At 39.6% G+C, this 20675-nt stretch overlaps 2 protein-coding genes across 6 annotated transcripts in view; both read left to right on the forward strand.

The window, feature by feature from the left end:
* The window catches only part of LOC131325634 (dihydrolipoyl dehydrogenase 1, chloroplastic-like), a 97326-nt gene that overhangs the window by 5889 nt on the left and 70762 nt on the right, over nucleotides 1-20675 (forward strand). For 3 of the 5 annotated variants that reach the window (XR_009199768.1, XR_009199769.1, XR_009199771.1), the window contains exons 5-15: nucleotides 324-448; nucleotides 1993-2118; nucleotides 2255-2335; nucleotides 2828-2890; nucleotides 2988-3062; nucleotides 3141-3219; nucleotides 3315-3415; nucleotides 4184-4297; nucleotides 4450-4563; nucleotides 5289-5360; nucleotides 8067-8180. Coding sequence is in view for 1 of the 5 variants with exons in the window: in XM_058357976.1 (XP_058213959.1) it covers nucleotides 324-448; nucleotides 1993-2118; nucleotides 2255-2335; nucleotides 2828-2890; nucleotides 2988-3062; nucleotides 3141-3219; nucleotides 3315-3415; nucleotides 4184-4297; nucleotides 4450-4563; nucleotides 5289-5360; nucleotides 8067-8114 (998 nt within the window). In the remaining 4 variants the exon portion in view is untranslated. Of the gene's footprint in view, nucleotides 1-323; nucleotides 449-1992; nucleotides 2119-2254; nucleotides 2336-2827; nucleotides 2891-2987; nucleotides 3063-3140; nucleotides 3220-3314; nucleotides 3416-4183; nucleotides 4298-4449; nucleotides 4564-5288; nucleotides 5361-8066; nucleotides 8449-13397; nucleotides 13408-20675 lie in introns of those variants that run through there. The other 2 variants (XR_009199770.1, XM_058357976.1) reach the window with 2 other exon arrangements.
* LOC131327758 (uncharacterized) lies at nucleotides 16168-20055 on the forward strand. The gene is made up of 3 exons (XM_058360893.1): nucleotides 16168-18244; nucleotides 18464-19389; nucleotides 19486-20055. The coding sequence occupies exons 1-3, from the start codon at nucleotides 16168-16170 to the stop codon at nucleotides 20053-20055; spliced, it is 3573 nt and encodes a 1190-aa protein (XP_058216876.1).

Here is a 20675-nt window from a genome sequence, read left to right on the forward strand (position 1 = left end):
ATTTTGGCACGCTTCTGAGCATGCTTAGTATTACATGATACAAATACTAAAGGGGTCTGCTAAATTAGCTTAGAGAGCCCGAGGAATTGTGCCATTTTTGATGATGTAGGTGTATAAACTACAGACTGTTAATAAAAACTTTCATACGAGGAAGAAAATTTTGGGAATTACATTTCACTTGCTACTGGACCATTTGGTCACAAAAAATGACCATGTTGGCTCAGAACTCGTGGTGTCTGTTTAGAACATTTTCTTTCTACTTCGTTATGTAATTTACTAGTGTCCTCGCGGTTCATCATCATGAAATTCTGATTGGTTTTCAGGTAAGACTGTAATAACTAGTGATCATGCACTCAAACTGGAATTTGTTCCTGACTGGATAGCCATAGTAGGAAGTGGTTATATTGGTCTTGAATTCAGCGATGTGTATACAGCACTTGGAAGCGAGGTAAGCATGGTTTATATTTTCTGATGAACTTCTTGTGAAGCTAATTTGAGGAATACTGTATCCACTCTGAAGTAGCTTCTGATGACTGGAGGATGAACCTGTAGTCCAATGCAGATCAACAACTGTATTAGGAGTGAAGAAGATAGCTAACTGAAATTAGGTGCTTTCCCATCATATTCCTCAGATCCCATTAGTACTCAGTCCACCTCTATCCAGTAAAGTGCACTACTCTAGGAAGCATTTAAGTACTTAAGGCAGGATAGATGAGTTTGTACTCAGTGCCATAGCTCCCCTGTAAGCAGCAATGGCTGGCCCAAGACTGCGTGGTCGCCTTTTGCTTTTTTATATAGTCATGTTTCGATGTCTGGCCCTATCCGGGTTCAAGTTTTTTGTTCGATAACATTTAGCCGTGCTCTCTTCCTTTATAAATCAAGGTGGTTCACTCTCCTTTTGACCTTGATTGCTGCAATCTCAGTATGAGTCTTTTTTTTATCTGCTACCTGATGATCACTTTATTAAAACTCTTGTCATTTTTCTGTTGCTTGCATGGAGAGGTGAAAAGAATATTTCATCCTGCCAAGTGTGATGAACTAAAGTAGAATAAATCAAAACCTTTTGTGGGAAGGAAGATCTTGCAAGAAAGCTTATTATCTTTAGCCTCAAGTTTAAAGCATAAATTTGTGGGATGACTCATTGTGTGCAATTGCTATTTTCCATATCTTCTGAGGTTCTTAATTTGAGGTCCGTACTCCGTTCAACCACTACAAGCATGTCGATGTCTTCCGCTTGATTCCTCCACATTCCACCCAAAGTTTTTTCTTAGTTGCGTGATGATGGGAGGAGGGGAGTGGGGTATATTGAAGTTCTAAGGTTGGAAGGGCCTATAAGAGAGCATAAATATTCTATGATCTGAAGATTATAGTTTTTAGTTGTAGTATGTGTTAAAATAGGAATAAGTATTGGAGATTCATTGAGTAGGAGATTAACTTGTACAAAAATAAGTAGAAGTCATGTAAATGCTAAGTGCTAAAGTTACTTTAAGTGATTCTTTTTCTCTTATCTTATAGTTGCTGACTTTTGCTTGAAATTTTCTCTTCATTGGTATCTCTCCCGTTGTTTCATATGGGATTCATATGTCCAGAGGTTCTAACCCAGTTGGGAATCCGATTCACTCGATGGGAGCAAGGTTCTTGGGAGATTTTTGCTTTGAAGAGCGGGAGCAAGGTTCCAGAGCATAATTCGTCATCTGCAGTATATGGATCCTGCAACTAACCTTTTTTACCCCTTTGGTTTGAGATTCAATCCAGAGTTCAGCAACCACTTTGGATTGCCTTCTTAGGTTCTGTAACACAAAGTTCATAGTATTAGCTCTAACCATGATTGATCGTAGAACTTTTTGTCCTCAGAGTTTAAGGACTGAGCAGTCAGGATTGTTAGTCCTGGACACCCAATACCGATGATACTAAAGTCTGTCTTGCTCTTTTACTGTTTAAATGTTGTGACATCTACCCAAGTCACCAGTCTAATTACCAGAGTCTTTGCAGGTCACCTTTGTTGAAGCTCTAGATCAGCTTATGCCCGGCTTTGATCCTGAGATAGGGAAATTGGCTCAGCGGGTTCTCATAAATCCTCGAAAAATTGATTATCACACTGGTGTATTTGCAAGCAAGGTTCTTTGTCGCCCAATATCCACTCCCTGTTTTTATTTTGTGTGGCAATATCCCACTGGATATTTTTCAATTTTTTTCACTTGTTTTGTTTCATATGGTTTTTCCTTTTTCCCTCCTGTTTGATACATGTTAACAGATTACACCAGCAAAAGATGGAAAGCCTGTAACGATTGAGCTTATTGATGCCAAGACAAAGGAACTAAAGGATACTCTGGAGGTAAGTCACAAGCATCTAATCTAGGCAAATATAAACTCCAGTAATCTTTTTGCAATCAAACTTTTCCTTTCATTTGCTTATTGCTCCTGCCCAAATAATTTATGATTGAGCTATATTTTGTGTACCTTCAATTGGAGTCCGGGGCTGCAAATAAGAACTCCATGCTTGAGCTTTGAGATTTTATTTACTATTAGTTTCAGAACAAATTTGAGGGGAAGTGGCTCTTAAATTCGCTCACCGCTGCTTAAGTATTTGCTCTTTATTTATTTAGAATAGCTTTTGCATTTTACGAATTCTGTTATTGTCATTGCTCGTTTATTATACTGCTTTACAAGCAAGGAAATGAATTGCATCATTAACACACAATTAAGGATTTGATTTCTTCCTATTTGTACTACTATCCTATAGAGTCCTTCATGTTTCTTTGAATTGCTTTTCTTAATCATATTGTTGCCATTCTAGCATAACTAAGAACTATGCTATGTGCTGCAGGTAGATGCTGCTCTCATTGCGACTGGAAGGGCTCCGCATACCAAAGGACTTGGTTTAGAAAATGTAATAGGGATTTGACACTAAAACATCTCAATCTACCAATTGTTATGTCACTTTCCAAGTGGTAATTAGTGTAAGCCAATACTTGGTTCATTTGCAGATTAATGTAGAAACTCAACGCGGATTTGTTCCTGTTGATGATCGCATGCGCGTAATTGATGCAACTGGAAAGCTGGTCAGTCATGAGTTTCCCCTCATTTGTCTATGGTGTTTGGTTATATATTTTTTTCCACTGACGTGACTTTATAAGTAGGTTCCTCACTTATATTGCATCGGTGATGCTAATGGGAAAATGATGCTTGCTCATGCTGCAAGTGCACAAGGGATCTCTGGTAACAACTTTATATTATACTTTATCAACCATCTAGTATTTGTTCATCACTATTAGAATTTCATGAGTTGACTCCTAACATTGCTTTATTAATAGTTGTTGAACAAGTTTCTGGAAAGGATCATGTGCTGAATCATCTTAGCATCCCAGCAGCTTGCTTCACTCATCCTGAAATTAGTTTTGTTGGACTAACAGAGGTAAGGTTTTTTTTTTTTTTTTTTTTTATCATTGATTAACAGAGTTATAAGTTGTGACTCAACAAATTTCTTTGTTCTTCAGCCTGGGTATCATTCCTCACATATTCCTTTCCTTTTTTTTGGGTACACATATAGTTTGCATTATGCCTTACGATGTACATTCTTTACAACCTCAAATGTGCAACTAAGGTGACATTCTTTTAACCAGTTGTCTCAAAACCGAGGAGTCTATGTTAATCTTTTTATGTTTCTGTGTAGATCCATCCTGTGTTTACAGCTGGATCAGCTAATGTGGGTGATATAGCTAGTGCGGAGAATATTTGTTGTGAGCATTTTTATGCTGATATACAAAGTAAAAACCTTATATTATGTATTTACCCTGAAGTAAATTGGTTCTTTCTAGAAGTGTTAACCTACTGTGGCCTAGAAATAAGAAGTTTGCAAAATCCCATTCTCCCATTGCCTGCCAATTTTGGAGGAATGAGAAGCAGCTCCATTTTCCCTCTAATTACCTTCCTTTATCTTGTATACATGGAGCTAAACTGAAGACGAGACTTTGTAAGTTCATATTCTTCCTCTTTGATGAAAACAAAAGCTCCATGTGATTTTTCATTATGCTTAAGCAACGTTTCTTGGTTGAGCTTAGGAAACAATTTTGAAGCATTGTTAATCTTCCTGGCATGGTTTTTACATGGAAAGGCTTTGTTTCAACATGCCTGTGAAAATCATAATACAGTAGCTCTTTAAGCTTCCAGTTTTGGTTTGCAGCCTCAAGCCAAAGAAAAAGCTGAAAAAGAAGGATTCGAAATCAGTGTTGCCAAGACTAGTTTCAAGGCTAACACGAAAGCCCTTGCGGAAAATGAAGGGGAAGGACTTGCTAAGGTGATAAACATAAACCTACTTCGTTTGTCCTTTCACCTTTGGAAGTGTGGTGTGGTAAAAATGGTCTCATTTTCATTTATTTTCTTTGGGACTAGCATGAATTTTCTCAAAGTATGAAGTTGCTGGTTTACTATTGTATATTGTTTGTGCAGTTGATTTACAGACCTGACACTGGAGAGATTCTTGGAGTTCATATTTTTGGATTGCATGCTGCAGACCTCATACATGAAGCATCCAATGCAATTGCTATGGGAAGCAGGATACAGGTATCACTTTTCCTTTCAACTTGCATGACGTGATGCATACTAGGAGGTTCTATGTGAAAAACCTTGAAGTTTAAATTAACCAAAAGCTTGTAACTTCTTAATTTAAGAACCCATCAGTATATATACATAATACAGATATTTGAGTTCCAGGTAGAAACAGCTGGAGCCTGGAACAATTTTGCCCACAATGTTTGACCTAATTTTAGGAATCGTATGATTAAGGAGCTATTCGAACATCTAATACTAAATAAATATTGAAGGACTAAATAATGTTCGAGCCTTCTATTTAAAAACAACAACAAAAGAAATGACTTGGGGCAATTTGAACACAGAAGATAGCTTAATGTAATAGGGCAATAAAGCAAAGTTGGATGACAATGCTTCCGCTTGTGTTCTGATGATCAGATCTAGCCACATGGATGGCATAATTGAAGAAAAGGAAGCCTTTACGTACTTTGCTGTATAATTATTTAATAAGTTGGGCTTTTTTGAGAGTGAAATAATGAGAAATACTTATAAGGCAATAGTTGAATCACTCGAGGTCTGTTGGAACCACCAATTAGCTTTTCTATTCTGCTTCTTATCTTGTATATTCTTGCTTTTTTATCAAAGCATAGAACCTTTCCAGTTTTTCTTAGTTTTTGCTACCAGTTTATGCTTGAAGAAAAATTATGGAATCAATTCGTGTGCATTCCATATCAATTGGTATAATTTTTATCCTGCAGGACATAAAGTATGCTGTACATGCACACCCGACATTATCTGAAGTTCTTGATGAACTCTTCAAATCAGCCAAGGTAAGTTGTCTATTCCTTCTCTGATAGAGGACATGCAGGTACTTTTGTGGATTTACAGCCAGGGTGAATTATATGCTATGCACTCTAATTTTCTTATTGGCAACATAGTTCAGATTCTTCACAATGGTTAATACAAGCAGGGGCGGAGCTAGCAAGTGGGGGGGAGTGGCACGTGCCACCCCCCATTCCAGAAATACCACACACAAAATAGACAGGCTACAATAAATATAAATATATGAAATGTTTTCACAAAATGTTACCCTAGTCTGGTTGGTTAAGGCATATGGCATGCGATTTGGTTTCCCTCACGGGAGTTCAAATCCCTGTTGCAACATACTCCTTTTGTCCCCAATTGTCGGACCCCTACGAAAAGACGTGCAAGTTCAAAAAATAAAATACTTCTGCTTATCATTTTTTAAATTTCTTTGCACCATATTAAAGAACTTCAAGCACCATATTAAAGAACTCTTAAGTACTTTAATTTGGTGTAAATAAACTTGAAAAATGATGCTTGGAAGTACTTTATTTTTCGAACCAAAAATTGCACAATTTTTCGTAGGAGGCGGACAATTTGGGAAGGAGGGAGTATATGTTTTCTTTATTTTTGAAACTCCTTTCAGCTCTCTCTCTTTCTAAATTTTTGGATTTAATCCCACAACGTTTGTAGATTCCCACAAGCTTTTTAATTTTTTCTCACTAATTGAAGAGTCGCGTGACCCATTTGGACATTATTTTTTTGATCGGCATTAGACATGAATTCCATAAGTTTAATATTTTTACTACATGTTTCTTTGTGGATAATGATGGGTGTGAATAGATCTATAAAGTGAATCCACACACATGTTGATTTACATATGTGTAAGAATAACGAGTTCCTTTCACGAGTTCTTGTAAATATCTTTCAAAAAAAGTTTGAATTTGTTTGAATAAAAACATATTCTTTTTAGGTTCTCGGTTTTCGTATGTGGCATTCTTTTTGGAATGGAGGGATTATATTAACCTTTTTGGGTGCCACCTCCATGTTCGATTCCTGACCCCACCACTGAATACAAGTATATTTTTTGATTGGTTAGCCGTCGACATAATTATGAATATGATGAGTTCATTTTTAGGCTGTGTTTCCACTAAAAATTTTAGGCAACAAGTTATGGCATTTTGGCTTCTTGTTCATGCTAAGCAACAAGTTTCGCATTTCACCTACAACTTAATGGCTTAATGGTTAGTGGAAACAACTTGACATTTTTCAACGACTCTCTCTCAACAAACTTAAAAATTTTCAACAACTTATTGGTTAGTGGAAACAACTTGATATTTTTCAACAACTTATTGGTCAGTGGAAACAATTTGCCATTTTTCAACAAGTGATCCTTAAGTTATTGCTTGTTGGAAACACCCCCTAGTTGGCCATCTAAGCAATTCATCAGATGCTTAAATGTTATCTAGCTCTGTCAATCTCTAGTCTGGAAAAACACGGAAGAAGTGATACCGAAGGTTGTGGACCACCAAGTGATTGGTTCAATGGCTATGTGTTTATAGTTCCTCGCTCAAGGCTTGGGTTCAAGTCTCCATAGCCGCTTGCACGCAGTGGGACCTTAGCTTCCGCTCCAACATAGGTACAGTGGGGTTTCTTGCAGCTGACTATGAGGGCAATACTCCCTAGTGGACATCTGGAGTAACCTATCTGCATATCTATTTAAAGCGCGCACGTGCACGCGCCCACACACACACACACACAAAGAGAGAGAAGGTTGCGAACGAAAACCCTGAGAACAGTCACTTTGCCGAAGGTCAATCCTCTACCCAATCTTCCTTTCCCAGCCTCCCAAAGTGACGACTAAACTGGGTGTTTTTTTGTTTGTTTTAGGAATATTAGGAGACAATAAATACTTAAGTCACGAATATATGGGTTAGTTTTCATAGTGGAGTATACAGGGTTAGTTTTCATAGAGGAGTATACTATAAATTCAATTTCAAGATCCAGACAGACTTAGGTAAGACAGCCAAATGCTTATAAACCCCTTACATGTGTGCATGTACGGATTGCAGGTAAGGAGGAAAGTCTCCTTAGGTCTTGAAGTGAGATTCCCTTTCATTTTTCACGGGTACATTAGACAACCCATTTGGCTCTTCCTCTTTTACATTAGACAAAATTTTAACAAAAAGTTGTCTTTAGTTTTGAATGAATACGCATCATCTCAACTATTCCACTAACTATTTTTCAATATAAGTACTTTTTTTTAATTAAAGGTGATGTATTATGAGAAAATAATCTGTCTCGTAAAGTGGGAAATAAGTACTTAAAAAATAAGAACCTTAGCGAAACATAGCCTGACTTTTCATGGAGAATCACTTGAAGTCCTATAAATGTCATAAGCTACCTAAAGGGAGAGCAAATATGACTTTAGGGCAGTGACGCCCATTGATCTCACAGACGACTTTCTCTATTTATCTACAATACTTGATTTGTTGTCTCTTGTGTTGAATGATTTATGTGTTGAGGTTACTAATGTGTGATTGTGAAAATTAGTTGATTGATTGTATGCTAATTTGAAGTGTAAATACCCAACTGTTGCGCCCCAATACCATTTAACAACACATCTTTCCTGTTTCTTCTTTCGCAATAGCGTTTGATGAGGGAGAAAAATAGTTACTTCATCTGATACAGTTAATAATGCATAGTCATTTATTTGCTTCTTATGATGCCAGGTTAAACCTAACATTTCTAGTCCAGTTGGTGAAGCAGTTGCAGTCTAAGCTTCTCGGCAAGGTATAATATATACGGATACGTGATTTTGCAGGGAGTTCCATATAAGCCGCAAATTGCTTCCAAAGATGAGAAGAAAATTTGCACACAAACTGAAGTGTCTTATGGGAAAGTAGCTTCTGCTCTCCTTTGTTTGTTGACTGTAACGTTAGATTTTGTGTCATTCACCATAAGGACCTTCTGATTTTTGGGTACTTCTTTGACTATGGGTAATTGGTTTTCATAGCATTTGAGCTGTTAAATTTGTAATTCGAATGTTTTTTTTCTTTCTGGGGAACAGAGAACTTCATTGATTGCGAAGCAAATACAAAGAGTCATGTATTACATACCCGGACAAAAACAACCAAAGTTGAACTGGAACGGACAACAAAAATAACCAAAGTTGAACCAGAACGGACTAGGGATGGCAACAATTCGGTTCAGGTGTAAAACCAAAACCGAAATTTATAACCCAAACCAAAACCGTCAGTTTTCTTTTATTCCAACCATGACCAAAACCGTTGGTTAGCCATTCGGTTCAGTGAGGTCAGAAGCTAATTTCCCTACTACAAGTCAACCTAAATACCCATACTGAAAGCAATCAAGAATACCTTATTCAACCATACGATAATAAGATCATGCAACTCATCCTATTTGTTTTACATACAGACATCTATGTACGTTTGCTCAAAGTGGGTTACAAATGACATCAAAGAATTACTCATAATCGTCATGAGAAGAATATGTACCGACGTAGTGGGCCCCATGTGGCCGTCTGTACCTATAGTAGCGTTTATATATATAATACGGATTATGTATATGTATATGTATTTATATTGTTCCACAATAACATCATGCATGCATCAAGGGGATGCAACAATTGCCTCGGTCCTTGAATTATCGATTGACAAAAAAGAAAAAGGAAAATCTACTCCCCACAAAAAGTATCTCTATCTCTCTTCATGCATGCCCATTTTTGTGAACAAAGCCAATTCCTCCTACCTGAAGACATGGACTTCTAACGAAAATTTGGAGGAAAAATAATCGTTTGAATCACCTCAATCCCCAATTTGCAAGACATGCCTAATACCCAGAGGAAGGAATACCCTCAATTGCTAAATAGTCTCAAATGAGTCGTCCACTCGCCGTCATATGATTACGTCAGAACAACTGAAATTTTTTTGGCAAAGAATGTCGCCTCTCTCCGTCTCTCTCCTGCCAATTTTTTTTTTTCTACATAAAAGAAGGAAATAACGGCCGATATTGTAGGAGTACCAATCATCTTCCAACTTAGCTTCAAATGTGGGGATGTCAAACGAGGGCTATGGAGGATAGAAGTATGAAGAAGTAGCCCATGGACCAGGGCTAAGTGCCCCTAGACTTTTGAATCTAACGCTAGTGCTTCAAGAAATCTTTGATACGTATATTTCATCCATCTGCCCACCAAAATGACTTGTGCCCCTCTAATATTAAAATTTTCCTACTAACCATACTAAAAGTCAAAAGTAACTTAAAAATGCAAGAATTTTCTCTGCTGTTTTTAACCTGGACAAAAGATGAGTGCGTTTTAGAAGATAACAGTATTCATTTAGGAAAAAACAATGCGTATATTTTGGAAGTAGTATTTAATATCATCCAAGTCTTAGATTCGTCGTGCAAGAAAAATATATAATGAAATTAAGCTTATTCGTAGATTTTAAAACTTTTATCTAATAAAAAAATGTGTTCTCATTTTCCCAACCAAACTGGCTAGAAACAAAATAAACATTGCAATTTCCCATCTTTGTCATCTTGTAGGAAATGGAGTAATACAAGTGGAAGGGATGAAATTGTCCTCACACCTAAGTGCCTGAATAAATATTCTTGATTTCACGACCTATAAGTGCCTTAACACGTGCTAGCTATAGGAAATCAAAAAGGCAAAAATATAATGTTCGTAGACGCAGTAAGTGCAATACACGAGAAATTTGTAGGTGTCGAGTAGGTACCACATGGTGGTATTCATTGGCAATCCCAACCGTCCAAATGTATTTTGAAAAGTCCAAATCTATTCCCTCTCTCTCCCCTCACCCCACCACTCTCTCATCTTTTTCTCTTTCTAGAATCCGGACCGTCCAAAATATGTTTGGACAGTTAAAATTGCCGACGAGCGTTGTTGGCACATAAATTTCAACCAAAGATTGATGAATATCATATGTTGGGCTTGCGGACTAAAAGGCATGTAAAGAGTCTAAAAGCATGTTGACCCAGCGAGTCCGCGAATCAACAAACACGTATTGGCCCGACAAGCCTAACGAATATATGAGCCTGCGGAAGAAGTAGCAGGACTACAAATCAGTTGAATCATGTAAGCCCATATCTCGCAAGGCCTACAAATCAAATATTCCATTGAACTATGTAGGCCCGCATTTCGCAGGGCCTACAAACCAAATATGGGTTCACATAGTCTCAAATTGGTACGTAGAGCCCAAGAAATACTCCTGTGGAAGCAAAAGAATGTTACAAGATGAATGTCATCTGATGCAACCAACATTCGAACTTTAAAGAGACTGAGAAGATATGATATCATCCTATCCTCTGACAACAACTATTCAAAATCAAAGGAATTATTTGGCGGCCAAGCATCTGGTGAAGGAAGCCCCTATAAATATGAGATCCATCATCAAAGGAAGGGACCTCAATCTCAGATCAGACCTAACATCTCTCATCTGTCTCTCATCGACCCCAAGATCTCAAACCTTAGATCTCATACTTCATCTCTCAACTCTTCATCATCACACCTCTTTTCCCTCAACGTAGAAAATATACGGAGAGAGAAAAGATATACCCCATTCACGCAAAACCACTACTATCTACAACCATCAAAGCAACCTACTCGCTCATTACCACCTGCAATCTTCAACAAATTTCGAAGACCAGTAAGAGTAAGCATATCAAGCGATAGGTAAAGGGTTCCAATCCCTCTAAATGTATCCAGTATTCTCTGTTTTGATGTAAACAAGGGTTTTAAACCCCAATCATCAATAAAGTTAAATTATTCCAGTCTATTTCTTGTTCTTTATTCTTTATTAATCGGAGGTTTTATTTTTAAGTATGTAATTAACGATTTGAAATCCAAATCGGAAATAGGAGCCTGCATATAAAAAAATCAACACTGTTCGCTTGAACAGTGGATATTTGAGATATGGATTTCGAAGCGTGGATAAATTCTACTGTTCAAAATTTATGTCTACAAATTTCTGGCACGCCCAGTGGGACCTATTTCTCCTCCCATCTTTTGAAGAATAAAACAAATTATAAAACTCATTATTTTAACAGTGTCCTTTGCTTCAACAGATTCGAATATGGAAGCTGCAATCATGAAGGCCAACAACGGACTCACTGTGAAGACACCGATGAATCCTATGACGGGGATTCAAAAATCCTGGAGGGACGTGTTAGTCTCTCCAGCACCTGCTTACTGGAAGGCTCCAGAGCGCAAGCTCTTGGCTGTCTCGCCAAAAGTGCCTGCTTACTGGAAGGCTCCAGAGTGCAAGCTCTTGGCTGTCTTACCAGAAGTGCCTGCTCATGGGGAGGCTCCAGAGCGAAAGCTCTTGGCTGTCTTACCGCGAGCTCAAACAAACAATAGCACTTTGCTACTCCAAAAGGTTGAAAACCTCAAAAGAGTAGCCGAAGATCTGTTAAAGGCTGCCAAACAATATATGGCAGTAAGAGCAACAAGGTGCTCGTGGGACTTCCTTAGAAAAGCAAAGGATGCTAAGGAAGCAATAGCAGTCTCTGTTATCCTGGCCAAGGCCCGTACAACTCAAAGCACATTGGGTCTTTTGATTACACAGGCGGAGCACTCCATTATGATTGCGAAAAAAGCTCAAAAGAGGGCATTTGTGGAAAATTGTTCCATCATCCAGAACATTGGCAAGGAGATGATCAGACAAACCCGAAATCACGTTAATTTGTTAGCCCAATCGAAAGTGGTGGATTCGTTGGCTCAACGAAAGACCAACAATTCGACGGCTTTACATAATTCATCCGTGACGAATCATCAACTCGTAAGTCCAATTGTGAGAAACGCTGCATCAATCATAAAAATCCAGGAGACACAAGTTTTCTCTTCCATGCCTGTAGGGGTTCGACCAAAAACCCCCCACTAAAGCCTCAAACCCAAAAAGACAGAGGCAAAGGAGGAACAAAACCCTCAAAAAGGGAGAACAGAAGTCTGTAGCAGCCAACGTTATGGGAGCAATTGAAAATGCTCTTGGTCGTTATAATGATGACCTTGAGTATTCCACAGAATCAAGTGAGTCAGAGTTGAACTCTTTTGATGGTGAGAGAGATTCTGTTTCCACCACCACCACGGAGGAACAATTTGCCAAGTTGGTTGAACAAGCAAAAAGAACTGCTACTTCGATGCCTATGCCAGGGACAGTAACAAGGTCTATGGCAAAGCAAGAACAACCAAAGGGATTAACTATAAGCGAAGGGAATGACTCTGTCTTAGTGTATTCGTCATCCCCCACGAGCAGTAAATCATCATCCTCCACAAGTAAGAAGACAAGAAGTGTTTCTGTGATGGTTACGGAAGTGGGTGATGAAGAAAGTTCAAACCCTCAGTTGTTGGAAAAAAAGGTAGCTTCGCTACAGGAACAGCTAGCGAGAAGGGACCCAGAAATGTCTCACCTGATGGAACAGATCAAAAGTTTGCAAGCCCAAGTAACAGGGGACAAACAGAAAAAATCTGCCTTTGAGGAGGAATCATTCGAAGTCCCGAAAACAAAGTTTATTGGGGGCAACGGACATTTCTTCGTTGACCCAATGAGCAGTAATGCAAACCCGATGCTCATGGCCATGATCGATGACATGGTGAAGAAGCAAGTAAAGAAGGCTAAAGAAAAAGATGACGAGGGCTTTCGGATGATCACAAAGCCCTATCCGGCATGGGTGGATACCGTTCCATTCCCACATGGCTTCTCCCAGCCTGATTTCAAAATGTTTGGAGGAACGGGAGATCCGAGACAACATATTGCCCATTTCCTCTCGCGATGCGGGCCAATAGCACAGAATGAAGCCTTGTGTTTACAACTCTTTGTGCAATCTCTTGAAGGTTCTGCATTTTCTTGGTATTTGAATCTCCTTGAAGGATCAATCCAAAGTTGGGATTTCATGGTTAAAGAATTCCTCAAACAGTTCCGCAATACCCAAAGAAGTGTTGGGGTACCAGAGCTCATTGAGACCAAACAACGAGATAACGAACCAGTCACGGACTTCATTGCAAGATGGCGAGCTTTAACGTTTGCATGCCCACAAAAGTTCACGCAGTTGGAACTCATTCGCATGTGTCTCAATAATTTTCGACATGAGCTTTCTACAACGCTCATGGCTCAGACCTTTGAAGGGTTCAATGACTTATGTACCAAAGCACATGACATGGAACTACACTTGGGCAAACGAAGAAGGCCGAGGGTTGTAGATAGGCTTGAAACCTCAGCGGCAGCAATAGTTGAAACCAAGAAAAGAGTTCCTGTTGTGGTTGGAGCGCAAAGACCGAAGGAAACTAAATAGGTCACCATGAAAGAAAGATTGGAAAAGAAGTATTCCTTTACAGATGACTTGGTAGAGGATATGTTCGAAGATCTCTTGGAGCAGAAGTTGATTACACTCCCCGATGTGAAAAGGCCGCATGAAGAAGGCAAGAAAAGTGATCCAAAGTATTGCCCATATCATCGCCTTATCAGCCATTCGTTAAGGGATTGCTTTGTCTTGAAAGACAAGATTCAAGAACTCTTTGACTCGAGGGTTATTGAGCTTCCCTCTCTTGAGAAAGTGACAGCAAACCCAATTACAGCCGATGACGATGAAGAGGGTGAATGGGTTGTATATCAATCAAAAGGAATGAAGAAAAGACGAAGTTCTTTATCCAGAGCCAAGGCGCCCTTTGTTTCGAAAAGAGCGCGAAAGCCAAAAACGTCCAAAAAGGTAAAAAGGACCAAAGTGAGTAAAAACGCGAGGAATAAGAAGAAGAGCCAAAAGAAAGCAAAGAAAATGAAGCTTGTCCCCGATGAGCCTTTGAAACAATTTCCTCGCATTACCATCACTCTTGAAGAATTTTTGCCTGAAGAACTTCAATCTCCAGAGCTAAAAGCTTATTTTGAGAAGAAGAGAGACGAGGCAATAACCCATGTCCCATGCCTTAACATCATTGTGATAAGTGATGATGAAGAAGAAGAAGAAGAAGAAAGCAGTGCTTCAAGTCCAATTCACATACCAGATTCCCCTATTGTGATAAGTGACGATGAAGAAGAAGGAAGCAATGTTTCATGTTCGATTCATATGCCAGATTTTCCTACTTCACCAAATCTTGCGGTGGGAGAGTTCATGGTAACCCCTAAGGCTCGTGTGACTCCTGAAAGGACAATGGCTTCACCAAAGTACTCCCCTGTACCTCCAATGCTCTACATAAATACTCCAGAGTATGTAGTAAGTCCGTTTCAAAGAAACATGGGATACAGATCGGATACGGAACTTGTGATAACTTCTCGAAAGCGGCTTCGTTTTGAAGATAAGAAGTTGAGTCTATCGGATGACGAGATGTGGAAACATTCTACTCAATCCTCACATATCCTCGAGTCATCCGTAAACTCAAGTTTCTCTCCCAGGCACCCTTCGCCAGCAAGAACATACGATGGAGAAAGTGTGTCCAGTGACCATTTTGATTTTTCATGCAACGTAATTTCGGTGGATGTGAATTTTCAAGATGCGGATATACAAATCAGAAGTTGTCCAGAGGATGATGAAAAAGCAAGAGTTTTTGCTCGAAGGGAGGGAACAAATCAAGCGAAGGTAATTGTAGCTTTGAAAGAGGAAAAGTCTAGAATTCCCCAAAACTATGCGATTGGTGGAGAACAGATTTTAAATCACCCATATCCTGAATGGGTTGAAATGGTCTTATTCCCAAGAGGATATTCCATACCACATTTTCCCTTGTATAATGGAGTTGGATGTCCAAGGCGCCATTTAGTGCATTTCCTAGCACTATGTAGAAACACGGTACGAAGTCAAGCACTACTTCTGCGGCAATTTGTACTCTCGTTAGGAGGATGGGCAGCTGATTGGTATTTTAGCCTTCCTCCCAATTCAATCCTTGATTGGGACACAATGGCAGAACGGTTTTATAGGAGGTTCTACACACCATGGCCAATGGAACTTGAAATGTGGGAGCCATTACAGGATGAAAGTGTTTCACTTCAAACATATGAGTTGCTAGAAGGAATCGCGGAGCAAAAGCTCGAATCCGCATTGGACCAACGAGACATGGGAAGTATGAGACCTAGAGATTTGCTCCCTCTATGGGTTCAGCAAACACCGTTCCCTGTAGGATATGAGCTCCCAAATTTCTCTATCTATGAAGGGTACGGTAATCCTGAAAAGCATATAAAGCTCTTTTTGAGACAATGCGGGGAAACTGCTCAAAATCAAGCGTTGTGCCTACGACAATTTCCTCTTTCTCTAGATGGGATTGCGTTTGATTGGTATTGTTCTCTTGCTGGGTTTATTATACCTAGTTGGGAGGTCATGAAAAATGCCTTCATACAATCCCAATACTTTTATAGATGGGACTCACGATATCTGAGAAATGCAAAGGAAAGGCATCCCCAAAGAGAAGAAATGATCATTGATGACGAAAATTCATCTGTTGGGTCAGTGAACATGGTGCAAATAAGCGACGAGCCTAAAGAAGGGGATGGGAAGGAGGTTGTCCATGTGTGCAAGACATATTTGACTTATAAAAGACAGCCCCGCAATCAGCCAAGCCAAAGTTTGCAAGTACCAGTTACACAAGAAGAAGTCCCAAAAGAAAAGGAGCAAGTGAAATATGATGTTCTTGCCCATCTAAAGAAGATCCCAGCTCTGGTAAGTATATATGATGCCTTGATGATGTCACCAGAACTTAGAAAGTCATTGGTTTATGCCTTGTCCAATCCAAATGATTTTCACAAGGAGGTCTAAGAAAAGGGGCAAAAGAGCACAACTACATGCCTGTCTACAGTAGCATTTGGTGATGAGGATATGTATACAGAAACACCAGATCACAATCGACCCTTGTTCATCACTGGTCTTGTTCTTAACACCAAAATCTCTCGGGTTTTGGTTGATGGTGGGTCCGCAGTAAATTTACTGCCAAAAAGGGCTTTGGGCATAATAGGGGTTCGATTATCCCAATTACAGCCATGTCATCTGGTGATTCAAGGGTTCAATCAAAATGAACAACACCCCATGGGGAAAATCAAATTGCGAACTAAATTTGGTGGCATCAAGGAAGATACCGAGTTTCTGGTGATTGATGTAGACACTTCCTACAATGCCTTGCTTGGGAGACCATGGTCACATAATCATATGGCGGTGCCCTCTACCTACCATCAGTGCATCAAATATCCATTACCTCCACCTATAAATGAAGGGATAATTGTTGCGGATAATGATCCCTTTAATGGGGTTGAAGCTTACTATGCGGATGCTCGTTTTTACACAAAGGCTTCGCAAAATAGAGTGAAGGGCTCAGCAGAAACAGATACTAAAAGCGTGAAATCTCCGACAAAGAGGGCATTTCGCTACATTCCAAAGTCTCAAAGGAAGCCAGGGACAAGTGCTTTAGCTCCGATAAACCCAACTTTGGAGTTAAAAGATGCATTTGTCTTGCCATTACAGAAGGCAGAATGCACATATGTGGAGAACTATTGTAAATTTGTAGTCCCTGCGAAAGCAAAAGGCATGAAGCCTATAGTGTTCCATGCACTTGGTGACATGGAAAAGAAAGTTCAGGATGATAATCTCAAAACTGTGGAGATATTAAGTCCAATAAGACCAAGTTATGCTGCGAACATTACAAAAATGTTAGTGAAAGCTGGTCTTGATCCTGAAAAAGTATCCACACAAACAGTAGCACCTTTTGACTCTGTGCTAACTCATGCACAAGCCAAATCCCTTCAGCAAGGAAGTCCTATTGTGGCCACCAGGGAAGGATTGGGCTATCAAGTCGCGAAAGAAAAGCTCTCTGTAAATATGATTACAGTGGAAGGGGCCTCAAATGATGGGATTGAAGATGAGACATATCCCATACCAACACAATCTGAAGAAGAAGGTCAGGCTACAATTGATGAGCTTCGCGAAGTCAATCTTGGTGATGAAGGAGAGAATAAGCCAACTTTCATAAGTGCAAACCTAGTAGAGGAAGAGGCTCAGAGGTACATCTCTTTTTTGAAAGAGCATCGCGATGTTTTTGCATGGACCTACAATGAGATGCCTGGACTTGATCCTGGAGTTGCAGTTCATAGACTCGCAGTTCATCCTGAGAAACGGCCTGTTAAACAAGCACCAAGAAGGACACGGCCAGAATTGACGTCCCAAATCGAGGCTGAAGTCGATAAACTCCTTACAGCCGGATTCATCAGAGAGGTTAAATACCCGACTTGGTTGGCAAACATAGTCCCAGTCCCGAAAAAGAATGGGAAAATACGGATTTGTATTGACTTCCGCGATCTCAATGAAGCTTGTCCTAAAGACGACTTTCCTTTACCCATCACCAAACTTTTGGTTGATGCAACCACAGGTTACGAAACCTTGTCATTCATGGACGGATATTCGGGTTATAATCAAATCCGAATGGCCCCCGAAGATGAAAAGTTGACGGCTTTTAGATCTCCAAAAGGGATTTTTTGCTATATGGTGATGCCTTTTGGTCTAAAAAATGCAGGGGCAACATACCAAAGAGCAATGACAGTGATATTTGGTGATATGTTGCATAACATCATTGAGTGCTATGTTGATGATCTTGTCGCCAAAACCAGAAATAAAGAAGATCATTTGGATGACTTGAAGCAAATTTTTGAACGCTTAAGGTGGTACAAGCTTAAGATGAACCCGTTAAAGTGCGCTTTTGGGGTTTGTTCAGGTAAATTCCTTGGGTTTGTAGTTCGAAGCAGAGGAATCGAAATTGATCCTGTGAAAATCAAGGCTATCCTTGAAATGCCTCCCCCCAAAAATTTGAAGGAGTTGAAAGGGTTACAAGGAAGATTAGCCTATATAAGAAGGTTCATCTCTAACTTAGCAGGGCGATGCTTGCCGTTCTCAAGGCTAATGAAAAAGGGTATACCTTTCGAATGGGATCAATCATGCCAAAACGCGTTTGATAATATCAAGGCATATCTCATGAAACCCCCGGTACTTATGAGCCCAACCAAAGGAAAACCATTGTTGCTATACATTGCTGCTCTTGACTGCTCATTGGGAGCCCTTTTGGCCCAACATAACGAATAAGGGAAAGAATAGGCTTTGTATTATCTAAGTCGTACTTTGGTTGGTGCAGAACTCAACTACTCTCCGATTGAGAAAACATGTCTCGCTTTGGTGTTCGCCTTGCAAAAGTTAAGACATTACGTCTTGGAGCATGAAGTCAAATTGATATCAAAGGCTGACCCTTTGAAGTATATACTGTCAAGGCCAATACTCTCTGGGAAAATTGCAAAATGGGCTGTAATCCTCCAACAATTTGCAATTGAATATGTTTCCCAAAAAGCAGTAAAAGGTCAAGCCTTAGCAGACTTTTTAGCAGCGCACCCAATCCCTGATGATTCACCTCTAGCCACTGATCTACCAGATGAAGAGGTCATGCAAGTTGAAGTTCAAAAAGCATGGGAGATGTACTTCGATGGGGCAACAAGGAGTCCGAATGGCCAAAAGCAAGAAGATCTAAAAAATATCAAATCTGGAATCAGTGTTGTGTTCGTCACACCAAATAATGCCATAATCCCTCATTCCTTTGCCTTGACAGAAGGATGTTCAAACAATGAGGCAGAATATGAAGCTGTAATTGCTGGATTGGAATTGGCATTGCAAATACCGATCGAAGAGCTCTTAGTCTATGGAGATTCTGAATTGGTGATAAAACAGTTGCGTGGAGAATATATTGTTAAAAAAGCAAGCTTGGCCCCATACCACGAAAGGGCTAGCCAGTTGCTTTCACAATTCAAGAAAGTTAACATTTTCCATGTTAAAAGAAGAATAAATGCTCAGGCAGACTCCTTAGCAAGTTTGGCTGCCTCACTTTCCCTGCCTGAGGCAATAACTGTTACAGTTGGAGAAAGAAGAGTTCTACGGCCCTTAACTGAAATCTCAGAAGTATTGTCAATTTTTGCCGCCACAACAAAAGAAGGTGAGGAAGATTGGCGTGAGCCCTTTATAAATTACCTCCAACATGGTAGGCTTCCAGAAGATAAAGCAAAAAGGGCAGAGGTAAGGCGTTGAGCCACAAAATTTATCATGTGGAAGGACGCATTATACAAAAGATCCTTAGATAGAATGTATATGTGTTGCATAGCCAATGAAAAGGCTCATGAAGTTATGGCGGAAGTTCATAGTGGTGTATGTGGAGCAAACCAAAGTGGTCCAAAGTTACATATGCAATTAAAACGCCTTGGATATTATTGGCCAACCATGATTTCTGATTGCATTAATTATGCAAAAAGTTGCCAAGTTTGCCAATATCATGGAAATTTTATCCATCAGCCTCCAGAGCCTTTACATGTGACAACATGCTCTTGGCCATTTGCAGCATGGGGCATCGATGTTATTGGGCCTATCAAGCCATCATCCTCTGCTGGTAATAAATACATCAAAGCTGCCACAGATTATTTCTCAAAATGGGCAGAAGCAATTGCTTTGAAAGAAACGAAGAGTGGGAATGTCTCAGATTTCATCCGAACCCATATCATCTATAGGTTTGGGGTCCCAGATAGTATCATAACTGATAATGGGCAACCCTTCAGAAGTGGTCCATTATACAAGTTATATTCCAAGTACAACATAAAGATCAACCATTCTTCGCGATACCATGCGCCTGCTAATAGCTTAGCGGAGGCTAGGCAAAAATTAGGGCAAACAAAAAATGGGTGGTTCTAGGAATGCACGTGATTGGCTGGGGTGTATGTGCCAACCTAGTTGGGATATACATTTTTAGTAATGATGCAATTAATCCTAGATCCTTCATAAAAAACAATAAACAAACCACCAATGGTGCAGTATGTGGCTAAACTGCTAAACACCTCACCGAAATCCAAGGTGATAAATCTAAGGATACTCCTGACCCGCAAGAGTTTAAACTGTGAACGGCAAAACAACCCCAACAAACCAAACAAGCCATACTCCTGGCCCGCAAGAGTCTAAACTGTGAACGGCAAAACAACATCAATAAATACTCCTAGCCCGCAAGAGTTCAAACAATCTCAATAAATAAACCATGCTCCTAGCCCGCAAGAGCTTAAACTGTATACAGCTAAATAAAGTCTAAAAATCCAAACAAAACAGAGTTCAAATAAACCAAAGCGACAATATTAGTATTCAAGGGTGGAAAACTATTAGCAACATCAAGTGCTTCTTCCACAGTAGAATACTTGACTAAGTCACTTTGGGAAGAAGATTGCGAAGCCTTACATGAAGACAACTCCAACTCTAGATTTTGAGCAAAATCTCATCTTCATGAATAGTGACATGTTTTGTGAGCTTGGACAAAGAGGGGAAGA

Source organism: Rhododendron vialii, chromosome 5a (assembly GCF_030253575.1).
Source record: "Rhododendron vialii isolate Sample 1 chromosome 5a, ASM3025357v1".
Classification (NCBI taxonomy): domain Eukaryota; kingdom Viridiplantae; phylum Streptophyta; class Magnoliopsida; order Ericales; family Ericaceae; genus Rhododendron; species Rhododendron vialii.

What these genes read in the sequence shown, in the direction of transcription:
- LOC131327758 (XM_058360893.1), top strand. Translation starts at nt 16,168, where the DNA reads ATGTATACAGAAACACCAGATCACAATCGACCCTTGTTCATCACTGGT. An exon ending in CTCAAGGCTAATGAAAAAGG is followed by an intron (nt 18,245 to 18,463) that starts GTATACCTTTCG and finishes TGGTTGGTGCAG; the next exon opens with AACTCAACTACTCTCCGATT. An exon ending in ATAAAGCAAAAAGGGCAGAG is followed by an intron (nt 19,390 to 19,485) that starts GTAAGGCGTTGA and finishes GCCAATGAAAAG; the next exon opens with GCTCATGAAGTTATGGCGGA.